Raw genomic sequence first — 26,607 nt, forward strand, 5'->3', positions numbered from 1 at the left:
AAATGCGTTTGGTCTTCAGAGTTGAGTTTTGTGCCTGCTGAGTTAGCAGATTCATTGGCTGTGTAAGGTGTACAACAGTCTGGAATTCCCCAAACCATTTTCTTACCTCTTTAGAAGAATGCATGAACTGCAGGGCGCTTTGTCTTTTTTTGTGGTCTCTTTGTACTTGTTTGAGGCTGATAGTAAGTCATTCAAGCCTTATCCAAAGATCAAGCTTCCTTTGAGGAGGGGGTGGATGCATTGCCATTGACTGCTATTTGGGTGGCTTGAAGCTTAGAATGAGAAATTGCTTAAGTGTTAGTTGATTTTCTTTTTGATCCCAAATCCTCTTCTTTTTCTTCAACATATATTGCCCACCACCACCAAACAACCTCTTCTAGTTCAGTGGGTACTTTCTGTCCTGGTCCTAATCGAGGAATCAATCTGGAGTATTTATTAAGAACATGAGTTCTGGAGTCAGACTCTGGGTGTGAATTGCAGCCCTTCCAGCTGCTACTCCTGTGACCTGGGTACTTTAAGGCTCGGTGTCATTTTTTATAAAATGGAAACAATAATAGTTTAAACCTTACAGGACTGTTGTGAGGATGAACTGAGATAATCTAAGTAAAGTATTTCACACAGTGTCTGGCACAAATTAAAATACCAACAAATATTAATATTACTTATTAAGACATCTGCATAGTATTTAACAGCTTTGTCTAATAATAGGTCCTTCCTTTTTAAAATAATGTTTATTTTTTCTGATAAAAGTGATATTCATTATAGGGAAATGGGAAACCAAAACAAAAAATTTCAGCACAAAGGATAAAATGGGAGTCATATGTAATCCTACTACCTAGATTTTTGCATTTTTTTCTATGCATATGTGAATACATACATTTACACAACCAAATTAGGATCACAATGCATACATGATTTTACACTCTGCTACACTGAATGATTACTAAAAAAGTGGCATGGGAAACAATGGGATAAAATATAGGTTCTACACCATGATTTTAATGGCTACATAGTCCACACTCATAAACTTCTACTGATTGATGCAGAAGATAAATGTAAGAGACATGGTCCCTGTCTTCAAGGAGTATATTAAGAATCATGAAATTATAGCATCCTATTCTATGGATATAACATTTAGCCAGTCTCATATCAGAAATTTAGATTTCTAGTTTTTCTCTATTATACATAACGAGTGAAGGACATCTTAATATGTATTTGTTCACTACCACGGAAACTTCCATGTTTTAAATTCCAGTCTTATATACGGAATTGCTATGTTGAAGATTATGTACCTTTTTAAGTATTTTGATTAAAAAAAAAAATCTTTGCATGCTGTCTGGGGGATGGGCATGCTTATAGTTTTGACTCTGGTTGTGCCAAAGCAATTTATGTAACCAAAATGTTTGAAGCCCTGTAATACTCTGAAATAAAAAGGAAAAAATCTTTGAATCAAATACTCAAAGTGTTTGAGTATCTGTTTCCTCATATCCTCACCAACATAGATAATCACCTTTTTAATTACTGTTAATCTGATGGGCAAAGGCTATCTTGTTTTAACTTGAGTTTCTTTGATTATAAAAATTTGCGCACTTATAAACACACTTTGGGGCCATTAAAAATATTAGAAACATAAAGTATGTAGTACCATAAAATTTCAAATAGTATAATAATGAGAAGTTTGTTTTTTCCCACCCAAGGCTCCTAAACCCCATCTCTGGGGTTGAGCTCTCTAGGGTTAGCATTTGTTTAACATTACTGCATGAGAGCAAGAGTTTTGTTTTCCCAGCATATGGAACAACCCTGGCACACAGCAGGCAATAGATACTTATTAAATGAATAAACAGTTTCCTGAATATCATAATAAAAAATTTCTATGCATACACAAACACGTGCATATTTTTATATTAACATAAATGAGAACTTACAAACCCATTATTCTTAAATACCCTTGACATTGTTTTATATAAGCAAAATTAGACTCATTTTATTTTTTAAAAAATGCTACATAATATCATAATTTAGCTAATGTGCTCTCTATTGATGGAACATTTAGCTGCTTTCCATCTCTAGCTATTATTTATGGACCTTTTGTATTTCTTCTTTGGGACTTGTTTGTTCATGTCTTTTACCAAATTTTTATAAACTTTTTGTATAAACTTTCAGGAACTTTCCGTACATTCAGGATAATAAAGCCTTGTTTATAATGTATCCTTTAAATATTTTCCATGGCCTTTTAATATTGCTTATGACATTTTTGACATAAATTTTTGTGACATTAAGTCTACTCATATTTCTATAAATGCATATCTTCTGCATTTGGTGTTATGAGAGCCTTTTCTAGCTGTATAATTAATACTTTTTCATATACTTTCATGTTTACATATATTTAATATTTAATTTATGTGAAATTTAATTAACTATATGGTGTGAAATAGGGATCTAACATTTTCTAATAGTTTTTATTATCCCAATTCCATTTATTGAATAGTCTATTTTATCCCCACTGATTTGAATATTCAATCAAACATTAATTTCTTAGGCTTATTTCTGTATTCTGTTTCACTGATCATTCTATTCTTTGTCCTATACCAAAAATTTTAAATTATTTTGGCTTTATTTTTGAGAACTAGTAGTGTAGGCTTATTCTCATGACATTAAATTTTTTCTCAAATATTCTCACATGCTTTTCCCTTTCAGAAATCCTTTAGAATATGACTGAATTTGAATAGATGATTGAAGATATAAAACAGATAATTGGAATTGCACTAAATTATAAATTAATTAGGGAGAACTGACATTTTTATAATGTTGGGACTTCCTTTCTGTTTGTTCCATTATGTTATTCTCTTTGAAAAGGTTTTGTAGTTTTGTTTTGTTGGGTTTTTTTCATCTACATCTCACATCATTGTCAGTATTAAGTTTATTCTTGGGTATTTTATTTTTGTTGCTATCATTAGTAGAATCCATTTCCCAGTAAGGTTTTTTGTAGCAATAGAGAAAATATTGGTTTTTATATATTTAAACTAACCACCTACTTCTCTTATTAGTTCTTATAGCTTCTGATAGATATTTCCTATTAGAAAATATTACTGCAAACATTGATAATGTTCTCTACATTGAAACACCTGATTTCTTTTTCTTATGTTAATACATTCCATTGCCTCAAATTTCAGAGCAATGTTAAATATGGAGGGAACAGGTGGCAGTCTTGACCTCCATCTGATTTTAGTGGGGCTACCCTCAAGTTTCACTGCTAAATTTCATATTGGCTGTTGGTTTGAGATATATGTTTTTTCTTTTTTATCATGTGAAGGGAATATTGCTGAAATTCTACTTTCCCATTTTTTTCTTGGAGAAGATAATGAATTTCATCAGGTGCCTTTTTGGCATCCACTAAGATGAGACAGTGTCTCTTGACTATTACTTACATGACAAGAATCAATCTTATTTAGTCATGGTTTACAGCTATGTTTGATTTGCTAATATTTAATTTAGGCATTTCTGATTATCCATTAGAAAGATTAGGCTATACTTTTTCCTATTTCTTGATGTTTCATTATCCTAGCTGTGAAGTATGAATTGAGAAATGGGCTTTTCTGTGTCATTCAACAACTTAAACAGTGCCTCACTCTCTGCCTTCTTTTACAGCCACTCCAGGCTGCCACACTCACTGGCCGTCCCAGTTCCCCTAGTGCTCTGCCCTTCGCTGCCACCACCTCATGGTGCACTGCTACTCATTTCTTAACTCCCAGTTCAACCATCAAGACTTCTACGTAGCCTTCTCCCACCACTCTCGTAGTCTCAGCATGTGCCTTTATTGCAGCATTAATCCTCCTCTAGTTCACTTGTCTATTCATCTGTTTTCCCCACTAAAAGCTGAGCTTCTTGAAGTGGGGACAGTCATGTATGCATTTAAAAAAATTTCTGGATCGTCAGTGCTTGTCAGAAGACCTGGCACATACATGTTTAATAACTCTTTAGTACGTGACTCTGTGATGCATTCTTGCTTTAAACGTTGCCAGTGAAAAAAACTTCAAAGATGGCCAGCCACCTTGGCTCATGCTTATAATCCAACACTTTGGGAGGCTGAGACAGAAGGATCACTTGAGGCCAGGAGTTCGAGACCAGCCTGGGCAACACAGTGAGACCCCTGTCTTTACAAAAAAATTTTTTTGAAAATTAGCCAGGTATGGTGGCACATGCCTATAGTCTTAGCTACTGGGGAAGCTGAGGCAGGAGGATCACTTGAGCCCAGGAGTTCCAGGTTGCAGTGAAATGTGACTGGGCCACTGCATGCTAGTCAGGGTGACAGAGTGAGATCCCATCTCAAATTTTTTTTTTCAAAGATGTGTATTCTCTGCCTTTCTTTGGCCACAAAACAGAGAGAATAATCATTCACTGCCATTCTGTACACTTCACACTGAGCTGGGATAATAGATGTGCAAGGATAAAGTGTAAAATGAAAAAATTAAGTACAAAAATTCCTAAGTATCAGACTTTCTTCGATATTAACAACAGGTAATGTGCATTGAGTATTTAGTATGTTCCAGGAATGGAATTATCAAATTTATTTCTCTGAGGGCTGTGAAGCCCTCAATTTTATATGTGAGTAAGGTGAATTTCAGAAAGCCTAAGTGACCTGTCTGAGGTCAGACAACTGGCAAGACAACCAAGACTTTCTAAACTCAGAGTCCACCATCTGGAAATGACTCTCTATTGACGGCCCCCAAAAGGCAGTGTGCTCCACTTACATGAGAAAAGAGACAGATGATAAGCAGAGGGTGAAGCTTTGGTCAAATACTTTACTTCCCAGGTTTAGCCTACGTTGAGTGTCCAACAGGAAGAAAGAACACCGTTGAGTATCTAACTACCTCTTTGACTTTTGCACCATTTGTCTTTCTCCCCATTAAAGTGTGACTAATCATTGCAAAAGACCTCCTTTATTTTCAGTTTAGGCTGTGATGTTGCTTTATCCCAAAAGGATGAACATGGGCAGTGGGATGTCTGGCCACATTTCTTGGTCCTTCTATGGAGGTCTGAAAGGGCACAAGAGAGGTATAAGGAAACAACTTTCCTTTAGTAACTAAATTCATAGATTGCTGAGCTGGTGGCCCTGATCTACAGTCCAGTGACCTTGACCTGTATTCTGAAATGAGATAGACTTCAGGGTTCTCCCCACCTCTCCCCGAAAGGTGAGATTGTGGAATTGCTGGAAGTACAGCATGAAGGACACTTTGGCATTTTACTCTTGACAATATGCCAGCTCTAAGACTTGCTTTTTTCACCTTCAACTATTCCTGCCTGTGCCCCACTCCAGGCCACGACCCCAAAGTGAGTGACAGAAGTGGCAAGAGGTTGTTCAGAAGATTAAAGACCCAAGTCACCAGAGGCTGCCATCTCGCACTAATATTTAGACATTTTCCACTTGATGGCCATTAATATTCTTCAACTAAGAGTCAACAGAAAGCCTGTTCAAAAAGACTCCCTCTTCAGATCTCTGTACCTTGGAAGATAAAGTGAACGTGAGGGTTTTGTTTTGAAATTAAATATTCATTGGATTGGGTTAGAACTATTACTGTTCCCGAGAATAAAACTGGATTTTTTTCCCCTTTGTTTTAAAATAGCTACAGTCATTTTACTTAAGAATCAATTTCTGCACTGAATCAGTCAGGGTAACACATGGAGTGATTTTTCTAATATAATAGACACAATGTGGAATTGAATATAGAAGGGCTCAAAGTATTTTATAAGAGGGTGCATGAGCAATCTGACATCACAGAAACCCTGTCAGAGAGAAGCAGGTGGAATGGAGAAGAGGCTTGGGAATCAGAGCCCGGGAACGCAGACATCCTCTGGGTGAGCTCTTTGGCTCTGTTAATTGATAGCTGTTTGTTAACATCTCTTGAGTTTCGGTTTCCTAAGCTGTAAAATGGGGGGCATATTTCCTTCCTCTCGGGGTTTGCATAAGGATTCGGAAATGACAAAGCAGAAGCACAACAGTGGCAGCTACTATTCATATTTTAACATACATCCTGAGACTGGCCACTAAATGGCTTGAAAGCCATTTACATCTGTTTTCTCTCTCTCTCTCTCTCTCTCTCTTTAATCTTCCAGGCACCACTGTTCACATTTCCCTTGAATTTAAACATCTTTTAAAAGCTTTCAAAGCTTTGAAGTTTGATTTCAATGAAACCTGTTTTTATTCTAGGCATTTTTTCCTACTGTCATGCTGAGTAAAACAAAAAAACATTTACTGTCAAAACAACAAGGGTTTGCTCTCAAGCACAAAATGAAAGCAGATATGTCTGCCTGATTTATTTTGGCATCCGCCTAGCAGTTAAATAGGACACCTTTTAATTTGTCACTTCTTTAAGATTCATTTAGATTGGCAAAGTAAATCCTCAGTTCTTGGTTTCTGCTAAACTTCAACTAGTTGGGCAAAAAGGTTTATCCTTTATCACTTGGACACACACCTTTTCAAAGGTACCAATTAAAGACGTAACTATATTCAGCAACGTAAAATAGTAACATCTCATGGATTTTTATTTTTATTTTAAACTGAAGGAACTTATAAATCTAATATATTACCAAAGATCAACTAAAGGTTTGAGAAGAGGCATAGGAAGCCAAAGCTTTTCAACAAACCTATGTAGAACTATTTAAAACAGTGAATATTCAACTATTTTTAAAATCAGAATTGACTATGAGTAAAGACACTAAGAATTCAAATCTCAACTCTGCCATTTCCTAGGTGGAGAAGTTATTTAATCTCTCTCAATCTCAGTTTCTTTATCTATAAATTGGGGATAATATCTACCCTTCTCCAGGTTGTTTAGAAAATTATCTGAAGCAATGGACACAAAGCACCTAGTACCTATCTGGCACAAACAAGCTATTCAACATGTGTGAGCCACTGTTATTAAAAGCTTCTGTAACATCTCCTAACAATTCAATTCAGGATGTAGCATTTCCTCCTGTATAGAAGTTGTTTCTTCTACCTGCTCCAAATTTATTTTCTTGGACTCTAAACTGGTTCTCTTGTTTTCTCAAAGTTGACGATAACATCTGTTTAACACCTTCTCTGCAACAAGGCCGTATTGAGGGCTTGTATTTATGCAATCATTAACAAAACTATTCTTAAACAGAGGTGGCTTTGGCATCTCAATGGCCTGATTGTAATCTATAATCTGGCTATATCATTTAGTTACAAAAGGAAATAAAAACGACACACACACACATGCATATGCATACAAACACATATACACATGTATACATTTTTTCTTTAGTACATACAGAAGTCAAAATCTTGTATGGCAGTTTAAAATCTTGACTTTTTTATTTTGGTGTGGTGTGTGAGGGGAATATATAAATGCTTCCTTCTTTGAGTTCCTTAAAACGGATGACCTTAAAATGAAGGAAGGGGAACTCTTTGACAGTCTAGATTAATCTTGGTTTTCCAATCAATAGTTTAGTAGGTTTCTTTTATTTTTTTAGGAGAAGACATACTCCACAGGGCTAGTCCCAGGGTCTTCCTCATTTTTGAAAGTTCCATGCTGTGTGTGGTCCAAATACCACGCCTACACAGGGTTTCCTTTTCCTGACATCCTCCTCACTGTGCCTGTTTTTCCAAGCATAGCATGCACTTGAGTTCACGTGCGGACTGCGGACCAACTGTCCGAATTCTTCCATGAAGCCTGCTCTTTCTAGCCCAAAGCCAGGAAAGCAGAGGCTGTCACTGGTCAGACGGAGGCTTCGATGGAAGCATTTTCCTCTTCCAGTGCATCAGCTGTTGATCTATCCAGCAGAAACTTGTGGAAGAAAGCCAGGCTAAGGTGTTGTTCTCAAACATGTTTATTTGTAACAGTTTTACATGGTGTGTTACAGAAATTAATGGAAAATTTCTAAAAATTTCGCTGTTCTGTTGAATGCATTGTACATAAAGTTAAAAATAATGTGTCCATATATGTTAACAAACTGTCATCTGAGGTAAAGTTAAAGTAGGTCTAGAAATGTACTGCAACAGTCATTTTCTCTTTCTCATCTTTATTAAAAAAATATGTGTCAGAACGCAGAAATTGAAATGAACCAAACCCACAGAGTAAACATTTTTTGAAAAGAAGGTGCCCGGTACATTACATGATGGGGTTTCAGTAGACACTGGGATGAGGACGAGCTATCAAAAAAGTCTTGCGGCATGTGAAGATCGAAGAGCTACGGAGAATGGGGACAGAATGACAGGTGGCGTTTCCCTGGTTTCAAAATTTAAAGTGACAAATTTAGTGCTAGTGAAGGATGAGGAATTAACAGTTGTACACATAGATTTTTTCTATTGATCTAACCAGAACTGTGCAGATTCCCCCATGGTCTTTTGGTATTGGCACCTCAGCTCTTGCTTGGAAATGTCACTGTATTCCTGGGGTAGGATACGGTGGTTCTTTCTGGGCTCACCAAACAGTGCTTGGGAAAAAAAAAAAATCACAATTCTGCCAATGGGAATATGGATGGCAGTTTAAAATCCTGACTTTAGTTCCCTCACTTGGGCATCTTCTTCAGAGCCAGTTACATTTTCAATCATGTTCCATGAAGGACAAGTCCCCTGGGCTGTCACCTCCTGCTATGAAATTGACTCCAGACAGCGTACCTGAAACAGCAACATCGGCCAGAGTTCACTCCGAATGTGTCAGAAACAACCCAAAGAATCGGCAGGACGGTGTGATACTGCAAGACAAACTCAAGACAGCCGTATTGAGGGAGAAGATAGCACCACTTGTTTTGAATCAGAATCATGGACAACAGAACAATTTAAGCAAGTTCCCCATGGGAATTGCCTATCTTGCCAAATACCCAGAAAACATAACTGAGCTGGTTTCAGGACAACGCTCATGGTCATCACACCTTTCCCCTCTTCCCCTTCATGGCAAAGGGTTCCCTAATCTTGGCATGTTTGCATATTCCTGCATAAATCATGTGGACCCACAGGTGACAGCCACAGAGGGAGGTAAATGGACCTTCTCACTTTTCTGGTTCTTCAGACCTTCCACATCAGGACGACATTTACATATATTCTCTAACAGACATTTGGCCAGTTTTTCTAACTGGGAAAAAATCAGATTCCAGTGACCTGATAGTGTAAAATGTGGGCTTTAAATGAGAACAGTCACCTCGATGTATCACTTTTCTCTTTGTGAACAAGTATACGATCATTTTAAAATCAGCCTTTCAAATCACTTTAGTTTCTATTGATATGAAGAACCCAATCCAGGCCTATTAAAATCAATCATATCAATGTAAATTCTAATTTTTCAAATTTTAAAACCAAGTCATAATAACTACCCCCAAATCCAATGAACCACATGAATCCTCAAAGTCGTCTTCTTAGTGTTAAATCACTAAATTCAACATACTGCAACTGCATAGGAACATCAGGAAAACACATTTGACCTGTATAACAATTCTCTGTAGGGCAAAAATATATAGATTCTTTATGAAAATCATGTGCTAAACATACGAACTGAACACTGTACTTTTTGTCTCATAAATGTAAAAAAAAGGAAGCTTAAACTCTTCTGTTCCACATCCAGACAGTCCAGTGAGTTAGAGGGGGGTAGGTAGGAGTGGAGAGGTGAGAGGGTTTCAGGTCTGAAGGACAGGCCTCCAAAACATGAACTGTCTTTTTCTTGTTTTACGCGTAGGGCAAGTGCTCTCGTTGGGAGGCCAGACTGTGGACTCCCGAGCTCCCTTCCCGTTCCCTAGCTGCCGACCGGCCAACTGCTCCGCCAGCTGTCCCTGAACTCCAGCTTCCTACCAAACGCTCCAGAATAACATCTGGAAAGTGAGCCCCATCCATCAATTTGTCACACCTTGCACTCAATCTGCTACCTTCTCTACAGTGTAATGGCATTATTAAAAAGCATTTTCATTAACATTTATATTTACAAAAAAAAAAAAAACTGACTTTTTTTTTTTTTCATTAGAACTCCTTAAAGCCATTTCCCTTAAATATTTAAAGAGTTTAATGGTAAGGTTTTTTTTTTTCAAGTTATAAAATAAAAATCCCATTTGAATTTTTCTGATGTACAAAAAGAGATAGAGATGAACCATTTTGACTGTGAAATCAGTTTGTTATTCCGAATATTTATGTCACCATTGTTCCGTTGGAAAGTTGGTTTTTAAGATCCAAAAACACATTACCAGAAGTGTACCAGAATTATTTGGCAAATGACTTTTCTTTGAAAATGGCACGTGGAGAAGACACTTGTCTGCATAGCATCACAGCAGCAAGATATCGGAAAAATAAAAAATATCATTTTATTGTACTTAGAGTTTCTTAGGAAATCAGATGCATTTTTCATCTTTCTCATCAAGGGGATTCGATGTCCTTTCCTACTCACAGAATGAAGGTTCAAACTGTCTTTCTTCACCAGGATGCAGAATGGCTAAAGGGTTGTTTTGGCAACATTCTTGATCATAACCAATAATCAACTACTTATTTGTCTTGTGATTTCAAGTTAATTCATTTCATAGGAGGCTTCCCCCCCAGTTAGATTTCTTCACCCATATCTAAAAAGAGTCAAAAGCAATACAAAAATTTGTACACTCATTAATTTTCAAACATGACAAAGAAAGGAAAGGGGGAGAAAATGGCAAACCAGGCCCTGTGGAGTGACGAAAAAACATCATCCCATGTCAAAAGGCATATAGATGATGACATTGTGGTCACAGAGGACCCCTTGGTTTTTGCCTAAAAGAAGTCAGTGCCAACCCTGTTGTAATTCTCTGATGCCTGTCACTCCAAATCTGACGTCTTTACAGTGGTCAACAGGTTGAGAAATAAAAAGAGAATTATGATTTTGCACACTGGGTCATCTTAAACCCAGCTAAGAGAGCTCATAATATTTGTCAGGAAAGCATTTGCTTAATTTGTGGTTTAATGTTGGGCTTTTTTTTTATACTTTTTTTTTTTTTTTTTGTGCTGCTATAGATATCTGCCATTGGTTGCCAAAAACGTTTAGTTCCCTCTTCTGAATGAGTTCCACCGGGCAATCATGAATTTCTTTGTGGGATGAGGTGAAAGAATACAAGAGAGCCTGTCGTGATGCTGATGTCCATGCCAGTCCTGAAGCACCCACCACGAGCTTGCATCGATGCTATTTCTTAGGTCTGTTGATCTGCGCATAGAGAGGCTCCGGCTCCTATGGATAGAGGGACAAAATGAGACCTGCCCGTGCCCACATGGGATTTTCTGAGATGGCTTTGGGAAGGAGGGTTTGGGATTAAAACAGAAAAGTGAGAGTTTATGATGGATGACCTTAGATCCTTTTTGGATTATTTGATCAGGATTCATATCATTTTGGCAATATATTTACCATCAAAAAGAACTACACACCCAGTTCTGTCCTTGGTTTTCAAGCTGAGACTGATTTCCCTGCTAGGAAATAGCATGGTATTGTAGGCAGAGCTGGACAAACTGTGAGATGTAGGCAAGATACTTATCCTATCTGAGTCTTGGTTTCTCCAACCACAAAATGGGAACATACTATTTATCCTGCAGGCTTCTTGAGGGCATTAGACATAACATATATAAAGTATCTAGCACAATGCTTGGTAGCAGTAGGTCTTCAGAAAATGATAACAATTATTATGAGTCAAGTGGACATTTTTCCAACACAGTTTCACAAATGTCCACTTGAGACCCCTGAAATACCGTTTCAAATTGCTCTTTGGTTTCCACAAGCAGTGATGACTGGGTGGACCGTTGAGTAAGAGAAACAATAATTGTGCCTTTCTCTCTCAATTAAACCTTCTGGAACTTGTTTCTATTCAATCTGCTGTTTGAGGTCTGGCCATTAATTTGCCTGCACCCACGGGGCCGTCCTGAGACACACACACAGATTTTCACCAGCATATGACACAGCAAAGCTTCAGTCCAAACAGAGATAGGAAATGGCCTGTGGCCCTGTTTAAACCACTTCTGGTTTCAGTTCATATAGAGGTGGCTCAGTGCGCACTGGCAAAGCATCCTAGATGGATACTCTAGTCTTAAGCACGCACAGCTCCTTCTGTTAAAATTGATCTCTATGCCGTCACTCTTGGATGTTTGTGCCAGAATTAAATGGGCACAATGACATCTTAATTCTGCCATATTTTATATATTAGTTTGCCTCCTGCCATGTGAGGATAGGTCCTTTCTATTTGCTTATTGTCTTGAATCTTCAGAATGAACTGGCGTTCTGTGCACCCCTCCTGTGTGTCTGGCACCACACTAGGTATTTTCAAGTGCATTATCTTTTTAACTCAACACAACCGCCTTGTAAGAGATGCTTTATCTCTTTTGCAAATGTGAAATCAAGTACAGAAAAGTTAAGTAATTTGCCTACGGTCACACAGCTATTAAGTCTGAATATATGAGAACTGAAAACAGGGTCTAGAGCTTTGTTTATTTCTGGTCTTTTACAACAGTTGCCATTAAGGAGAGGGACGGGGCGAGCACAATCCTTCCATCTGTAGAGTGCTTCAGAGTTTACAAAACACCACATGTCTTATTTTATCTGCCTAACAGTCCTGGGAGTGGCTTTTATTCTTTCCATCCTCATTTTGCAGATAAAAGCTCAAGTTCAGAGAGGTTGTGTGATCTCAGGGTCACTGCGCTGCCTCTCATGTGTAATGTATCATGTTGCTTGCTTCCTACTGTAAAGTGGGAATGGCCTTAGAAGTTAAGGTTGTCCAGGCCCATCATTTTACAGATGAGGAATCTGAAGCCCAGCAAGGAGAGCTTTTTTTCCCCAGAGTCACAGTTACTTAGTAACCATGCCAAGAACAGAACCCAGGACTCCGGCCAACAGATGCTGGAACTTGTCATGCTTGTATTTTTCCAGGGAGAAAGAACTTCCTATCCTTGGAGGCGCTGTAGTCTTCCATGCAACATAGTGCCAATTTGTCCCTCCATGTTTTCCACCCATAGACTTCGTACTGCCCCTGGAAATGTAAGAGTAAGTGTGATCCTTCTTCCAAACATCTGATGACAGAAAGTATGGAAGCCCCTTCTTCCATGCCCTACCTCCAGGTCCGCCTGCTAGTTCCTTCTGCCATTTAGATATATGAACCTAGCACGGGGTCCTCAACGAGGGTCTGCTGAATTAATGAATGATGGTGATGCTGTTTCTAGTTTCTTCACGATTCTGATCCCTTTATCCTAAACATACCTCAATTTGGCTTTATTCTCTCAAAATCAAATATAGCAAGATGATTTATTAAGCACCTAATCTATTCTCAGCCAATTTCCTGAACTATTTCAAATACCTGTTGTAAGGCTAAGCATGTAACTTTACTGTGCGTGTGTTCTGTGGGTGGAGTAGGTGAAGTAAACATGGGTGGAGTGGACAAGAGTTAAGTACAACTCCTGGGAAGAACCATTTTCTTTTGCCTGTGCTGGGCTTCCAGGATGCATCTTAACGCTTCCTGGGTAGACCTTCTCAGCCCATTCTTTTTTGGATGCCCCAAGAAGTCAGGCTGCCTTGATCTCACCCTACAATTTGTTCTATTCTAATTTTGGAAACTAATTTATCCAACTGAGAATGACACCTAAAAACAGAAGACGACAGCAGGCTCAGACAGGGTAATTAATGCCACACCGCATTAACTTGCTGCAGCTGAGATAAATATTCACACATCTCTTGCTTGCCGGAATTTAGCTTCAAATACCCATCACAACAGCGGTAACGACTGCAGTCAACTCTCAATTATCCCCACTAATGAAGGGGAGCAGCGGTGTGGAAAACCCCAAGCAGCAGATAATCCCAAAGCCTGACACTGTGATGCATTATACGTTTTGGCAACAGCTTTACCTTCTTTGTTACAGAATCTTAGACTGTCAGAGTTAGAGGGGAGCTAAGAAATCATTTGATCCAGAAATTTCTGACCTGGCTTTTGGCAAGGTCACGATAGGGGTCTTCAAGCTATTTTCAAAATTCCAAAAAGTCTACCTGGAATCAAACATTAACATAAGCACGCCACTGATGTTTTCTTGTTTACTTTTGGCGGATTTGACTATCTCTCTGCCCTGCTTCAAATCCTTCAAAAGGTCCCCATCACCCACAGGGTAGGTCAAAGCTTCTTAGCTGAGCACACAAGGCCCATTAGTCTCGTAGTCCATTTGAGCTAATAAATACCCCTTCTAGACCATGCATCAAAACTCTACCTTCAGGTCACGTAAATCATGATTTTTTTTTTTTTTTTTTTTTTAAAGTCTCTTTATGCCTCTGCCAGAATGATCTTTCTGAAATGGATCTGGTCGTGCCAGGCTCCTGCTTGAAACAGCCCTGGTGACTTCTTATTACCCAGAGGAAAATGTTGACTCCTTAGCATGCCCAGTACAAGGCCCTCCTCATGTGGCCCCACCTTCCTGAATAGCCCCAGCCACTTCTACCCTCTCCTGTGTCCTACCTTCTAAACCCTACTTCCAGTTCACCCTAACACACAGGGACTTCTCCACCTCTGAGACTTTGCTCAGGCAGCTCCTCCTGCCACTGGGCCTTCTTTGTTCTGCACCTGGGAGTTTGCACTTTAAGACCCAGCTCAAATACAAAGGCTTCCTAGGCTCTTCAGGTGACGTGAGCCACTGCACTCCTAGACACTCCAGGGCCTGTGCAGACTTCTGTCTTGACTCCTATTATAGCATCTCCTAGTGTGTTCTACACTGAGCTCCTCTGTACCTTGCATGTCAATATCCCAAATTTTGAGCGAGAGCTTAGAACACTGGAGATGCACCCACTAACAACATGGACAATGAAGATATGAACGAGTGAAATGAATGGGTCTTTCTTAAGGGGAGTTGGCAAATACCTATGAACTTTAAGCTCATCTGTGATTCTGACATATTAATATCTTTATTTTTAGAGGACTCTCACAAAGTAGATAGTAAACCATACAGTAAAAACTAAAACAAAATCAACCCTCCCATGTACGTTGAACACCCTATTTTCTTGGAAGAGCAGTGAAAGAGTGGAGATCCAGGACTGTGAAGTCAGGCAGGTCTAGACCACAGGGAACACACCTGTGGCTGAACAAGTTGGGTTTCTTCCTCATTGCAGAGCGAGGAACCCTGGAGCACCTTTGTATGGGGATGTTAGAAAGGACTTACCGTAGGATTTGGGCTTATGTTTGATGATTTTGGGGAAGGTCAACAAAGTAGGGTTTTTCTCTGAATTCGATGCTGTCATGAAGCAGGGGTAATTTTACGATTATCTTAACAATTCTTATCTGGAAGGCAGGAAGAACTGAACAAGGCTAAAACCAGGATAGAGGAATGTGTGATCATCTTTATAACTTGGACAATGTTCACGACTTGCCTGGGCTCAGCCATGACTACCTAGTGGTCTTGATTTTTGTCTCGACCCATTATGGGGTTACAGAGCAGCCCTATCTGATGCTGATGTTGTGTGAAATGTCGATGTCCAATAGCAGAACACCAAGGCCCAGCTGTGAGGGCCAGACCAGCGGCTGGTTGTCAGAGGCTGCTGTTCTCTTTCTGACGGTCTCCCACTTGGAGACCCTAGGACTCCGTGGGGGGACTTAATCCCTCTGAGCACCAGTTCCTCATCTGTAAAATGAGGCTAGAAATCCCCTCTGTGAAGGAGAAAACATACGTTGCTTTTCTAGCCCAGAGCCTGGAACGTAGGAGATACTCCAAAAAAAGTTAGGCTGCTTATGTCTGGGTGTGGTTGTATCCTTTCTTTATAGAAGATGGTTTGAAGCCTAATAATCACCTGTGGGTGTCCTTCCAAACAACTGCTCCTTCATAGCACATAGGTGCAACTGCAAATGGACTCGCAGTTATGAATATAATAATGGCGCTTGATCAGCCCAGGAAAATCGTGCAGAATGAATGTGGCGTTAATCCAAACAACCTGGCTACAGGGCCCTGTGCATAAAAGAGCCTTCTGCTGTTTGCAGACTACTCTGCAAGTTCTTTAAGTGTGACTTACGTGCAGCAGCCCAGTAGACTTCCAGAATTGGAATAATAATGGCTTATATTTATGGAGACTTTTACAGTCTGCAAAGATCTTTCCTTTGGCATAGGATCTCCATGGAGCACCACGTGAGGTGTGCCCTGGGTGTTCCTGTCTCTATTTTATAGCAAAGCATCCAAGGCTGCCACCGTCTGATGACTTGCCCAAAGTCACTCAGCCAGCACAGGGCAGAGCTGGGACAAACCAGATTATATTTTTGGATTGTTTTATAGTGATAAAGTATAAATAACCTAATTTTTGCCATTTTAACCATGTTTAAATGTACAATTCAGCAGCATTAGTAACATTCACAACGTTGTACAACCATCACCACTATTTCCGAAACTCTTTCATCACCCCAAGCAGATTAGGCAGTAACTCCCTAGTCTCCCCATTCCCAGCTCCTGGTAACCTCTAACCTACCATCCAGCTCTGTGAATTTCCCTAGTCTTCTTATTTTTAAATCAATTTTTTCGAGGCATAATTTACATGCAATGAAATGTACCCATTTGAAGGTACAGTTCAATGAGTTTTGACACATGTACACACACATGTGAGCTGCAGAATATTTCTTCGCTCTACAAAGTTCCCCTGCACCCGTCCCAGTCAACCTGCCCTCCCAGTGCCAGCACTGATTGGCTTTTGATCACTGCAGACCAGACTTATTTTTTCTAGACTTTCGTGTAAACACATCCAGGTCTTTTTAAGCCTACTGTCCTCTCCGCTCCATGTGTTCCCTCTCGTAGAATGTCGATGCTGGAAGGGTCCTCAGACTGACAGCTCCTTTCCTGCATGAAGAAACTGAAGCCCCAGACACGAGGGCATGTTCCCAAAGCCACATGGACACAGCAGAGAGCCAAGGGAGCAGCCTAGGGTTCCAACTCCTGTTTCTGTGCCCACTTCCATTCTCCTCCACCTGCGGCTCTTTGGCATGAAGCTTAGGGGCAACGAGTTTCCTATATCACATGATGATGAAACCCTCTTGGAAGCTACCTAAATTGTGATTATCACTTTGCACCCATTTCATGTTGATTATATTTGTTTTGGGGAAGCTTGGCCACATCCAGCAAAAGTATGTCAAAAGAAATGTATCTTTAGTGGCAGAGAGAAGACACTGCAAGCCGAGAAAGGTGGTCTCAGATGTGAGGTCAGCGGTGCGCCATGCAATCTGCTTGCCCAGTGAGCTCCGTCCTGGGTGGGAGCCTGGGGTGAGAGTAGCGCCAAGCCAAGCGAGGGGTCCAGCTAGAGCTGGGAGGGGAGCCAAAGCTTGAGTCCCGCAGCATCGCTCTGCCCAGGCAGCAACTTCAGCCTCACGGTTTTTTTAGCCCCAACACCTGAGCTAGCTCTGTGGGTGTTTTAAATTTCCTGGCTTGGCATACAAGAAAGGCGGTGGTAGCCAGAGTGGAAATAGGCTAAAATAACTCAGAGTTCTATCTGAATTCATGTTTACAGTCAAGAAAAATACAGGGGTTAAGGGAGCTGGAAAGACCCCAGCAATCCTCTTAACTACCTGTGTGAACTTAGGTAAGCATCTCACCTGTGTAGGCCTCAGTTGCTTCATCTGTAAAATGAAGTCCGTAACATCTACCTCCTGGGATTGTGAGAAGTAATAAGTGAACTCATGTAACATGAAAGATCCTAAGTACTCAGAATCTTCCTTTCCTTTTTATTCAAAGAAAGGGGAAAACAAAGCTTTCTGACCACTTTCAGCCAGGAAGTCTGGCCATCAGGGTATAAAGGTCTTCAGAACACGGAATAGATTTGATGAATAATGCCTCAGAGACTGATGCTGCCAAATGCACTAGCTTTGCAGGGTGTTGGGTGCTGAAACCCACTTGGCGAATACAGAGATACACCACCTGAGTCCCCGGGAGGTGGTGGGGTCCTGTGCATGCCCTGATGGACAGTGCATGTCCCCATCAATGACAACAACAATGATGGGGACTCTGAGGTTGTTGACACCACTTCTCTGCCATAGCAGGAAGGGATTTCCTGAGCCAGGTCCTGAATCTAGGGCTGATCTCTGGGGATCCTAATGAAATTAGTATATTTTAGGGATTTCTGTCTTTTCCTGTGTTAGCTGGGAATATGAACAGCCTAAGGGAGAGATGCTATTGGAAGATCTCCTTTGAGGATTAGTTCCACGCTATAGTTGGGTCACCTTGGGCAAGTTAGAGGGTCCCAGAATGTCAGAGCTAGAAGGGCTGTGGGAACTGATTTTCAGAAGAGGCAACCAAGGGTCAGAAATGAAGCCATCTGCCTCACATCATGCATCTGAGTCGAAGGAACGTTGCTAAAACCAGGTGTCCCAGTTCTGTTTGAGTGCTCCTGAATTATCTAATTTGGGTCTAGATTCAAATCCTAGCCCTCTTACATGTGAATGTCAGGACTTTAGCAAGTTATTAACCTCTTTACCTTATCATATTTGTGACATGGGAATAATAAAAATACTTAAGAGTGTTACCATGGGGATTGAATTGAGTAATTTTTAAATATGTTTTATTAGTAGTATTAAATGAAAAGCATTGAGATTACCTTCTGCAGAGTGAGTCTAGAGATAGGGAGTGTGATCTAACTCAGGGCTTAGCAAACTATGGTCTGTTAGCCAATTCTGGCAGCTGTCTATTTTTGCAAATAAAGTATTATTGGAACACAGCTATACCCATTCATTTGTGCTTTGTCTTTTGCTGCTTTCCTATTTCCAATGGTAGAATAGTTGTGAAAGATACTGTACGGCCCTCAAAGTGTAAGTATTTACAGAGAGTTTGCTGCATATTCTACTTGAACCCATTAGTCCAATGGCTGAAAACCATGTTGAAATCTTCATGTCAAGGCATAAGTTCTTTTTTTGATCTCCAGAGGTTGTATCTGGAAGCCTGCTGGCATCTCTACTTGGGTGTGTTATGGGCACCTCAAGTTCAATTGGTCCCAAAGTAAACGTGCTTTCTCTCTGCTCAAGCATGCTTTTCTGCGTTCCTTAGCATAGGGATTGGTACAACTTGGATCCCTATGTTATCCTAGCTTATGTCCTCTTCCTCCCCTCCCATGTCCCTCCAGTCTTAACTTCCTGCTGATTTTGTCTTTTAAATATCTCTTGCAGCAAGCCTGCCTCTCCATCTTGGCCAGCACTGCCCCCAGCCAGACCCTGGCATCTTCTGCCTGACCTACTCTAACAGCTTTCCAGCTGGAGGACCCCAATAGGGTGTCTCTTCATGAATGTTTGAGGAAATGGCTCCCTCTAAAAGCCTATTTTGGAGGCTTTGAGTCATTGAGTTCTATGGTCACAACACAGGCAGATTATTTTCTGTTTTTTTCTGGTTCTTTATTTGAAGGCTCTGTTGTTTGGTGTGTTTTAACACAGAATAGTAATAATAATCCCAAACACATGTATTTTACTCCCAAAGCTTACAAAGCACTTTCATATTCATGATATCATTTGATTCTTGGACAGCCTGGGGAGAGAGCTATTGCAATTATCTGTATTTATCCCTATGAAGGGATAAATGCTTGCCTAAGGTCACCTGCTTTGGAACCATAATTCAGACCCAATCCCCTGACTGTGTGTTTCTTTCTTTTCCTTTCTCTCTCTCTCTCTCTTTCTTTCTCTTTCTTAAGGATTCCTCCTCTCAAAGCATTTGAAGCTCAGCTTTCTTTTCCCTTGAGCACTAGAAATCCACCAGGTAATACTTTATATATCCTGCATTCCCACAACAAAGCTCAGTCTTAAAAAAATGACAGCACCTTATTATTTATGGCAATATCTATTGTTACTAAGGGAGACAGACCAAACAATTCCCCATTGTTACAGATGCTACTTTAACTTGACAGCTAGGAAAGTCTGATAGGCAGTTTATTTACTTAGCCATTTAACCAAATAAATATTTTCATTTTTCTTTCATCTCCTCAAAAGCTAACATTTCGCCCTTAAAATTGCTCCAGCAACACATCAGTGAAGTATAAATTACCTGCCATTCCCATACCAGCCATTATAATATTATTTTGGTTCTTTTTTGCCCCTGTTGACCCAATCTTTCAAAGACACGTGATGCTCCCAGATGGGAGGGTAGGGGGAAAAAGTGAAATAATTGAAGATCTTTTCCTTTATTGCTAAAACAGAAATGCTGCTTTTGAGATTGGCCCTGAAGCTTCCACCTGTGGGGATTGAGTCCGTCTGTTTCCCCTTACTATGGTATGATACGGCTTTAACTTATCAACAGATGTCATCCCTACTTACTCAGAACTGTGCGCGTATTTCTAATAAAAAACAGCTGGAGATAATGGTTGCAAGGGTGATAAGAGAGACAGGACTCTTGCTTTCCAACTGTATGAAAGCAGAGGGGAAGATAAAGCCAGGGGCGTAACTATCCCTGCATGGAATCCCTTCTCCAAATCTCTGGAAAGGCACTAAGAAATTGCAGTCAGTAAATTTCCACTGGGGTGGAGGGGGGAATGGGACAGAGATAGAAAGATCCAACGTGGCTTGTGTTGCTGTTGATGGAGGGATCCAGAATGTCTCATCTGGACTCCCCCCTGGGTGTCGTAGGGGATAAGTCTGCAAGGCTGGCATCAGCCCCTTGGCATGTGATTCTGGATAGGGAATTGTGGTGTCTGCAGGCTAAGCCATCCAAGGGAGACGATTGCTTCGCTGAAGATTACAGGCCAGCCCTCCTCTGGAGCTGGGACATATTTATGATTTACATGTGAATCTAAGACTGCTCATTTTTGTAAAGTGAGAGGCGGCCCGTGAGGTCCAAACCAGAGTCATTGTGATTATGGGTCAGGAGAAGCCAGAGAGCTAAGAAACAGGCTTCTTCTTTCTTATTTCCTTCCAAAGCTATTTTAGTGACTACTGAAAACTAATTATCTGAAGATATAAAGTACAAAGCAAAACCTCCCAGCCAATGGCCTTATTCAACATAAGGGCTAGATGTAAAAAATCCAAGGTAGTGGGGAGCCAACATTTCTTGAACATGTATGATAATGATAATGACAGTGGTGGTGGTAATGACAGCAGTTAGCATCTACCCGGTGCTTTCTATGTGCCAGGCACTGTGCTAAGAGCTCCACATATATCACCTTATTTAGACCACACAATAACCCTGTGAGGCAGACACTATTTTTACCCCTATTTTTCATATGAAGAAAATAAGATAGAGAATGATTATGGAATCTCAGCAGGATCATATAGCCAGGAAGTGGTGGAGCCAGATTCTGAACTCAGATGATGTTACTCCAGAACACAGATTTTTTTAAGCTCAGTTTGAAGCCCAGTACTCAGTGTCTACCTTAGAGACTCAACATGAACTATCTCAGGTAACATCATGGATAATATTAGCTCCTTCTAGCAGATGAAGAACCCAAGACTCAAAAGAAATTATGGTTCTTGCCCAAGGTTTCCTGCTATCAAGAAACTGAGCTAGGATTTGAACTCAAAAGTTCCAAACCCTGAGCTCTTCCCACTATACCATGCTATGTCCATTCACAACTCAGCCACGACTTGGGGTGCCAGAGAGAGCGTTAAATGTGGAAGAGACCGAAACCCTGTGGAACAGTTCAGCTTGCATGATTGTCTCAAGCTGAACGGGCTCATAAAGATGAGGGTTTGATACATTGATCTGCAAATGGTGTAAGTCATCTTTGTTTTCTAGAAGAACTTCAATTTTAGGATGATGTTTGCTGTTATCCTGATGAATGGCTCTTGTCACCTCTAGCTCATTCATCAAATTTTTCAAGGCGAGTTTGAGCACATGAAATACAACACACGCAACGGGTAAAAAAACCTCTTGGGGAATCATCCCAAGGAGTCTGCCCATAATCCCCAACTTTTCTTTTTCCTGGAGCAATGACTTTGCCTTTAATAGACCAGCTCCCAAAATAGCTTTGCAAGACTGAGTTTTTAAATGAGTCTGAGGTGGTTTTGCAAGGCATGATATATTATTATGTGCTATTGTACTGATATAAAATGTGGCAACATGTACAGAATGTTAGGTTCTTTAATCATAAAATCTATTAACAAAATGTGCTTTCAAAACTCTGTATTAGCTTTCAATAACCATCAAAATAACTTACAAGTGGACTGAGAACGATTCTGAGGTACTCTCAGAAATCATTTATGAGTGGTGAAAACTGTTTACCATTTTAATGGTTCTGACCATGCTGTTCAAGACTTAAAAAGAAAAAAAAAGAAGCTCTTTGGGAATGGCCTTCCTGTCCTATATGTTTATGGAAAACCAGGAAAGCATCTGAAAATTGAACACATTTGTCAAGGAGTGACCTTCGAAATCATGTCTGGGTAACAAGGTGTACTTCTGTCTCCTGAGGAGGTTTGCTTCATCAGCTCCTCTTTCTTTCGATCGAATCAGAGGTATTGAAATTCAAGTGGCAAAAGCCACTTCTAGTAAACGTAAGTACACCTCTCTCAAAGCAGCTGCTGATGGAATCTGAAGTGACTTGGTGGCAAGCCACACACTGCAGAACAGGTGCAAGCAGCAGAGCCTCAGAAGTGGATGCTACACGTCTTTGGGGCTTTGAATTTCACATTGGAAGGGGTGCAGGGCCCTTTCTGGCTAGACAGAAAGGGCCGACATAATCTTACATCTCGATCAATCTCATTTCAAGCACTGCTTGTTTTTGCTTCTTAGTCGGGCTTCTCAGTGTGTTTGATTGGTGACCTCTTTAGATCTGCAGAGTGTAGGCAAATGCAGTGACATTTTGCTTCAAAGATTAAAGCATCTGGATCACGGCTCACCGAGAAATTACCAGGGTGGGCAGAGTGTGTCCATCTCAGAAACGAAATCCACATTCAGTAGCACTGACCGTGCCTCATTCTATCACCACTGCCCACTCAGAACATATTAATAAAGTAATATGACCGTTCCCCGCTTCTCACGCCTGCCCCTACCTCCCAGTATATGTCCAAGGTCATGCATCCATGAGGAAAAACAAAGTGGAAAGTAGACACGAGGCAAGGGGAGATGGAGCAGGTAGGACAGCCCAGGCATGGAGAGATGCTGCAGGCATCGGGAAGAGAGCTCAAGCAAGGACAGAGGGTGCAGACAGTGCGGATGTGACTTCGGAAGTCAAGAGCAAGCAAAGGGGAAAGCAGATACCTTAAGGGTAAAAGAGATAAAAAGGACAGATACCTACCCAGACCTGCGCTATCTAGCTACCAGCCTGTGGACTTATATTATCACCACTGGGCTCCCCACTGGGCTCCCCAAATGGATCACTGTTGGATGAGGCCTGTGATCCATCAGGCTAGAACAAAAGAAGAGAATACTTTTTTTTTTCTCTTTTCAACAACTGAAAACATAAGACAACCGGAAATATTTTCATGCAGCGCATACAGTTATTTTACAGGAGGGTGCAATTGCAGTTAGAGGATGCCACACCACAAAGGCAGACTTGTCGTAGCAACTCAATAAAAGGACAGCCTTTTCCAGCTGACTCATTTGGAGCACGAAAGCAAGCCCCTTTCGCCACCCCTGGAGAACTTATGGGTCTGAGCCAGCGTTCTTTTCTACGTAGGCTTCCTCGTTCATTGTCCGTTTCGGTTATGGAAGTTTTAATTTTAAGGAAAAACAAAACCAGAAATAAACTAGTCACTTACAGCTTCTTGCTCTTCGCTTTTGCTGGGACTTTCAAAGCCCTCTTCGAAGATGTCATCGGTGGTAGGATCACTGGCGTGGGATGCAGATGATTTGGACGGAGAGCTCTGTCTAGGGGCTGGGGTTGGAGCTACATGGAGACCATGAAAAAAGAGGAGACACCTTCAGTGCCCGGTCACAGTGATTTATATCTCACAGAAATCTGAGGAATCTCCTTCTATTCAAGTCTAATCACAGGATTCCTCTTCCCATCCCAAGTCAAATCAGTAGAACATTTGAATTCTTCCTTGTCGGTGTTGATCTTGTCCTTACACAGACTAAACCACACTGACAGGGAAGGCAGGGGTCTCAAGGGACGGTGTCTGGACCATCAGCAGAAGGAGCATCTAGGGATTTGCTGGAAATGCAAATTCTCGGACCCTAGCCCAGATCTACCGAATCAGAAACTCTGTGTTTTAACAACCCCTACAGATTATTCTGATGTACACTCAAGCCGAGAACTACTGGGCTACGACTTACTTTCTTCTTCCTTTCTTTCATCAGAGGACACATTTATGGAGTGCCCTTTTTGTGTCGGACACTGTTAGAAATTTTACAGACAGTATCGCTAATCCTCATAAAGCCTCTTAAAGGTGGAGGTCATCCCAATTTGTCAGAGAAGGAAAGTGAAGGTTGCCAGTTTGCTCATGGCAACCGGTAGAACCAGGCTCTGGATCCTTGCACATAGTGGGTATTCCGTAAACACATGTTCAACAAAAAGTGTCTCAGTGATCTGGCAAAACGGATGCCCTGATGGCAACTTCCCAGCTGGTACTTTTTCTATAAGGGTAAAAGAAATATGCTGGGCTGACCTCCCATATTTCCTCTCATTTGTTCCACAGGTTTACAACAAATATGCCATTTGATACTGCTCTTCCTTCAGTCATTTCTAATTTGATGTTGAAAATACCAGTCACTGGCTCCGCCCCAAGTGAGGGGGTGGCATGGGTGGTTTAGTAGCTGAATTTCAAATGCCCTTGATAAGACCTTCCTGTTGTAATGTTCCAAAACCTAGAAATCAGATAGTGAATGATTGTAAAACTTAGCGTGTACTTTTTACCCTGATGAAACTATATTTAGAACAATGATGCTATTCCTCCTTTGTTATTTATAACGTGCCAATGAGTGAAGACACTGTGCTAGGCACTTCTCATTCATTATACTCCCTAATACAAATGAGCACAAGGTGTTCTTGTACCTTTTTTTCCCAGATGAAGAAACTACAAAGCTCAGAGAGGTGAGGCGACTCGCCAAGGGTGGGCACGGCTCTGAAACAGCAGCACTGGCATTTAACCCAGATCTGTCTCACACCGTCCAGACCAACTGTGCTTTTCTGTTTCTATTTGGGGTTTACTGATTCTGGTCCAGTTGATTCTCCACTCAAAACTTTCTAAAGGGGATACTGATGGATAAGAGGATATGAAGACTGGTTTTGCTCACTTCATTTAAAATAAAACATTAAATTTTGAAAAAAAATGAAATGAAGTCTGTTTTGTTTCATAAGATGATTAGGAACCAGACTAGTTATAATGGGTTTAAAGCCATATGAAAACACCCTGATGGGTAGGTAGATGTCTAATAAATATTAGCTTAATCAGATCCTGAATTGTGTTTGAGGTGGTTTATTGCTTACTGAAGTCTGAGAATCCAGTCTGAGATGCCATCTCTGAGGTGTGCTGCTCATACTCATCTGATCAAACCAATGAGAAGCATAACTAGAAGTTCATTTATACAAGTGTCTTAGGCTTTAGAAGGTTTTATAGAATGCTTCTGATACTTTAAAACAGTGGTTCTCAGGCTGGAGCAATTTCACCCCTAGGGCACATTTGGCAATGCCTGGAGTCATTTTGGATTTTCATGACAAAAAAGGGGATGTATGTTACTCCCACCTAGTGAGTAGGGGCCAGGAGTGCTGCTAAACATCCTGCAATGCACAGGACAGACCCTCACAGCAAAGAATGATTTGGCACCAAATGTCAATAGTGCCAAGGTTGCAAAAATCCTGCTCTAAAACACAACAGTGGCTAAATTTTGTTCATTTCATTCTCAGCAACTATACCCAAATGCCTCCCATGTCCTAGACACTATGAGAGGTGTAGGAATGATGAAGACCCATTCCCTGTCCTCAAAGAACTTAAACTTCTCTCTTTTATTTATAGGTGACACATAAATTCTTTGAAAGAGAAATATTTGTTTTAAAATATGCTTATTTATGTATGGCTGTCATTTCTTTAGCAGTTCATTTTTTATTTTATTATTCTTCATTGAAACCCTGTGAGTTAAAGTTAATAGAGATGCCCCTTACTACGTAGATCATATGGCCTGGGTGCAAGTGGGTTGTTTATACACATGCAAGCCATTCATTTTCAGAACAGCATCCTAAACCTGGCTGAAACGACACAATCTAATTGTATTAACATTAGATTTTTTTTTTTTTGACAATTCACAGTATTGGCCATGCAGTGATCCTTATCACCTGTGACTGTAACAAAACCGCCAGGCTCACTGTACCATGAGCCCTTTCTTCCCTCTTATCGACTGTCGAGGTGTAGACTGAGTCACCAGAACACCTTCCCTGAATCGTGTCAAACAAGCCGACGTGTGCTCAGGTGTATCTGGTTCTGATGTGGCTGCACGGTCAGTGTTTTCTAGATGTTTGCAGTAGGAAAGTGAGCTGGGGCAGAGTCAGCGAAAGCTGGAACTACAAGGAAGTACACTGCTCACCAAGCCAATGCACTTGTGTTACCGATGACAAAACAGAGTCTCAGAGAAGTCACATGCTTATGGTAGGGGAGCCAATACCAGGACCCTGCTCCAGGACTCCGCACAAAACCACTACAACTGTTGTGAGGTATATTATTTTAGTACATATACCACTGAATCCTTTTCACAACCCATACCCTTAGACAAGTAAGGAAATTGAGGCTTATAGAAATAAAGTGACTTGCCCAAAG

The 26,607-nt window shown here is 40.7% G+C and overlaps 1 protein-coding gene across 6 annotated transcripts in view; it reads right to left on the minus strand.

Moving 5' to 3' along the window:
• Positions 1-7,833: 7,833 nt before the first annotated feature.
• The window catches only part of DAB1 (DAB adaptor protein 1), a 397,274-nt gene continuing 378,500 nt past the window's right edge, over positions 7,834-26,607 (minus strand). For 5 of the 6 annotated variants that reach the window (XM_069477994.1, XM_069477993.1, XM_069477995.1 and 2 more), the window contains exons 13-15: positions 23,617-23,744; positions 23,154-23,264; positions 7,834-11,192 (exon numbers count right to left, since the gene is read on the minus strand). In XM_069477994.1, coding sequence (XP_069334095.1) covers positions 23,169-23,264; positions 23,617-23,744 — 224 coding nt within the window. In that variant the 3' untranslated portion in view covers positions 7,834-11,192; positions 23,154-23,168. Of the gene's footprint in view, positions 11,193-23,153; positions 23,265-23,616; positions 23,745-26,607 lie in introns of those variants that run through there. The other variant, XM_069477990.1, reaches the window with a different exon arrangement.

The sequence above is a fragment of the Eulemur rufifrons genome, chromosome 8, assembly GCF_041146395.1.
Source record: "Eulemur rufifrons isolate Redbay chromosome 8, OSU_ERuf_1, whole genome shotgun sequence".
NCBI lineage: Eukaryota > Metazoa > Chordata > Mammalia > Primates > Lemuridae > Eulemur > Eulemur rufifrons.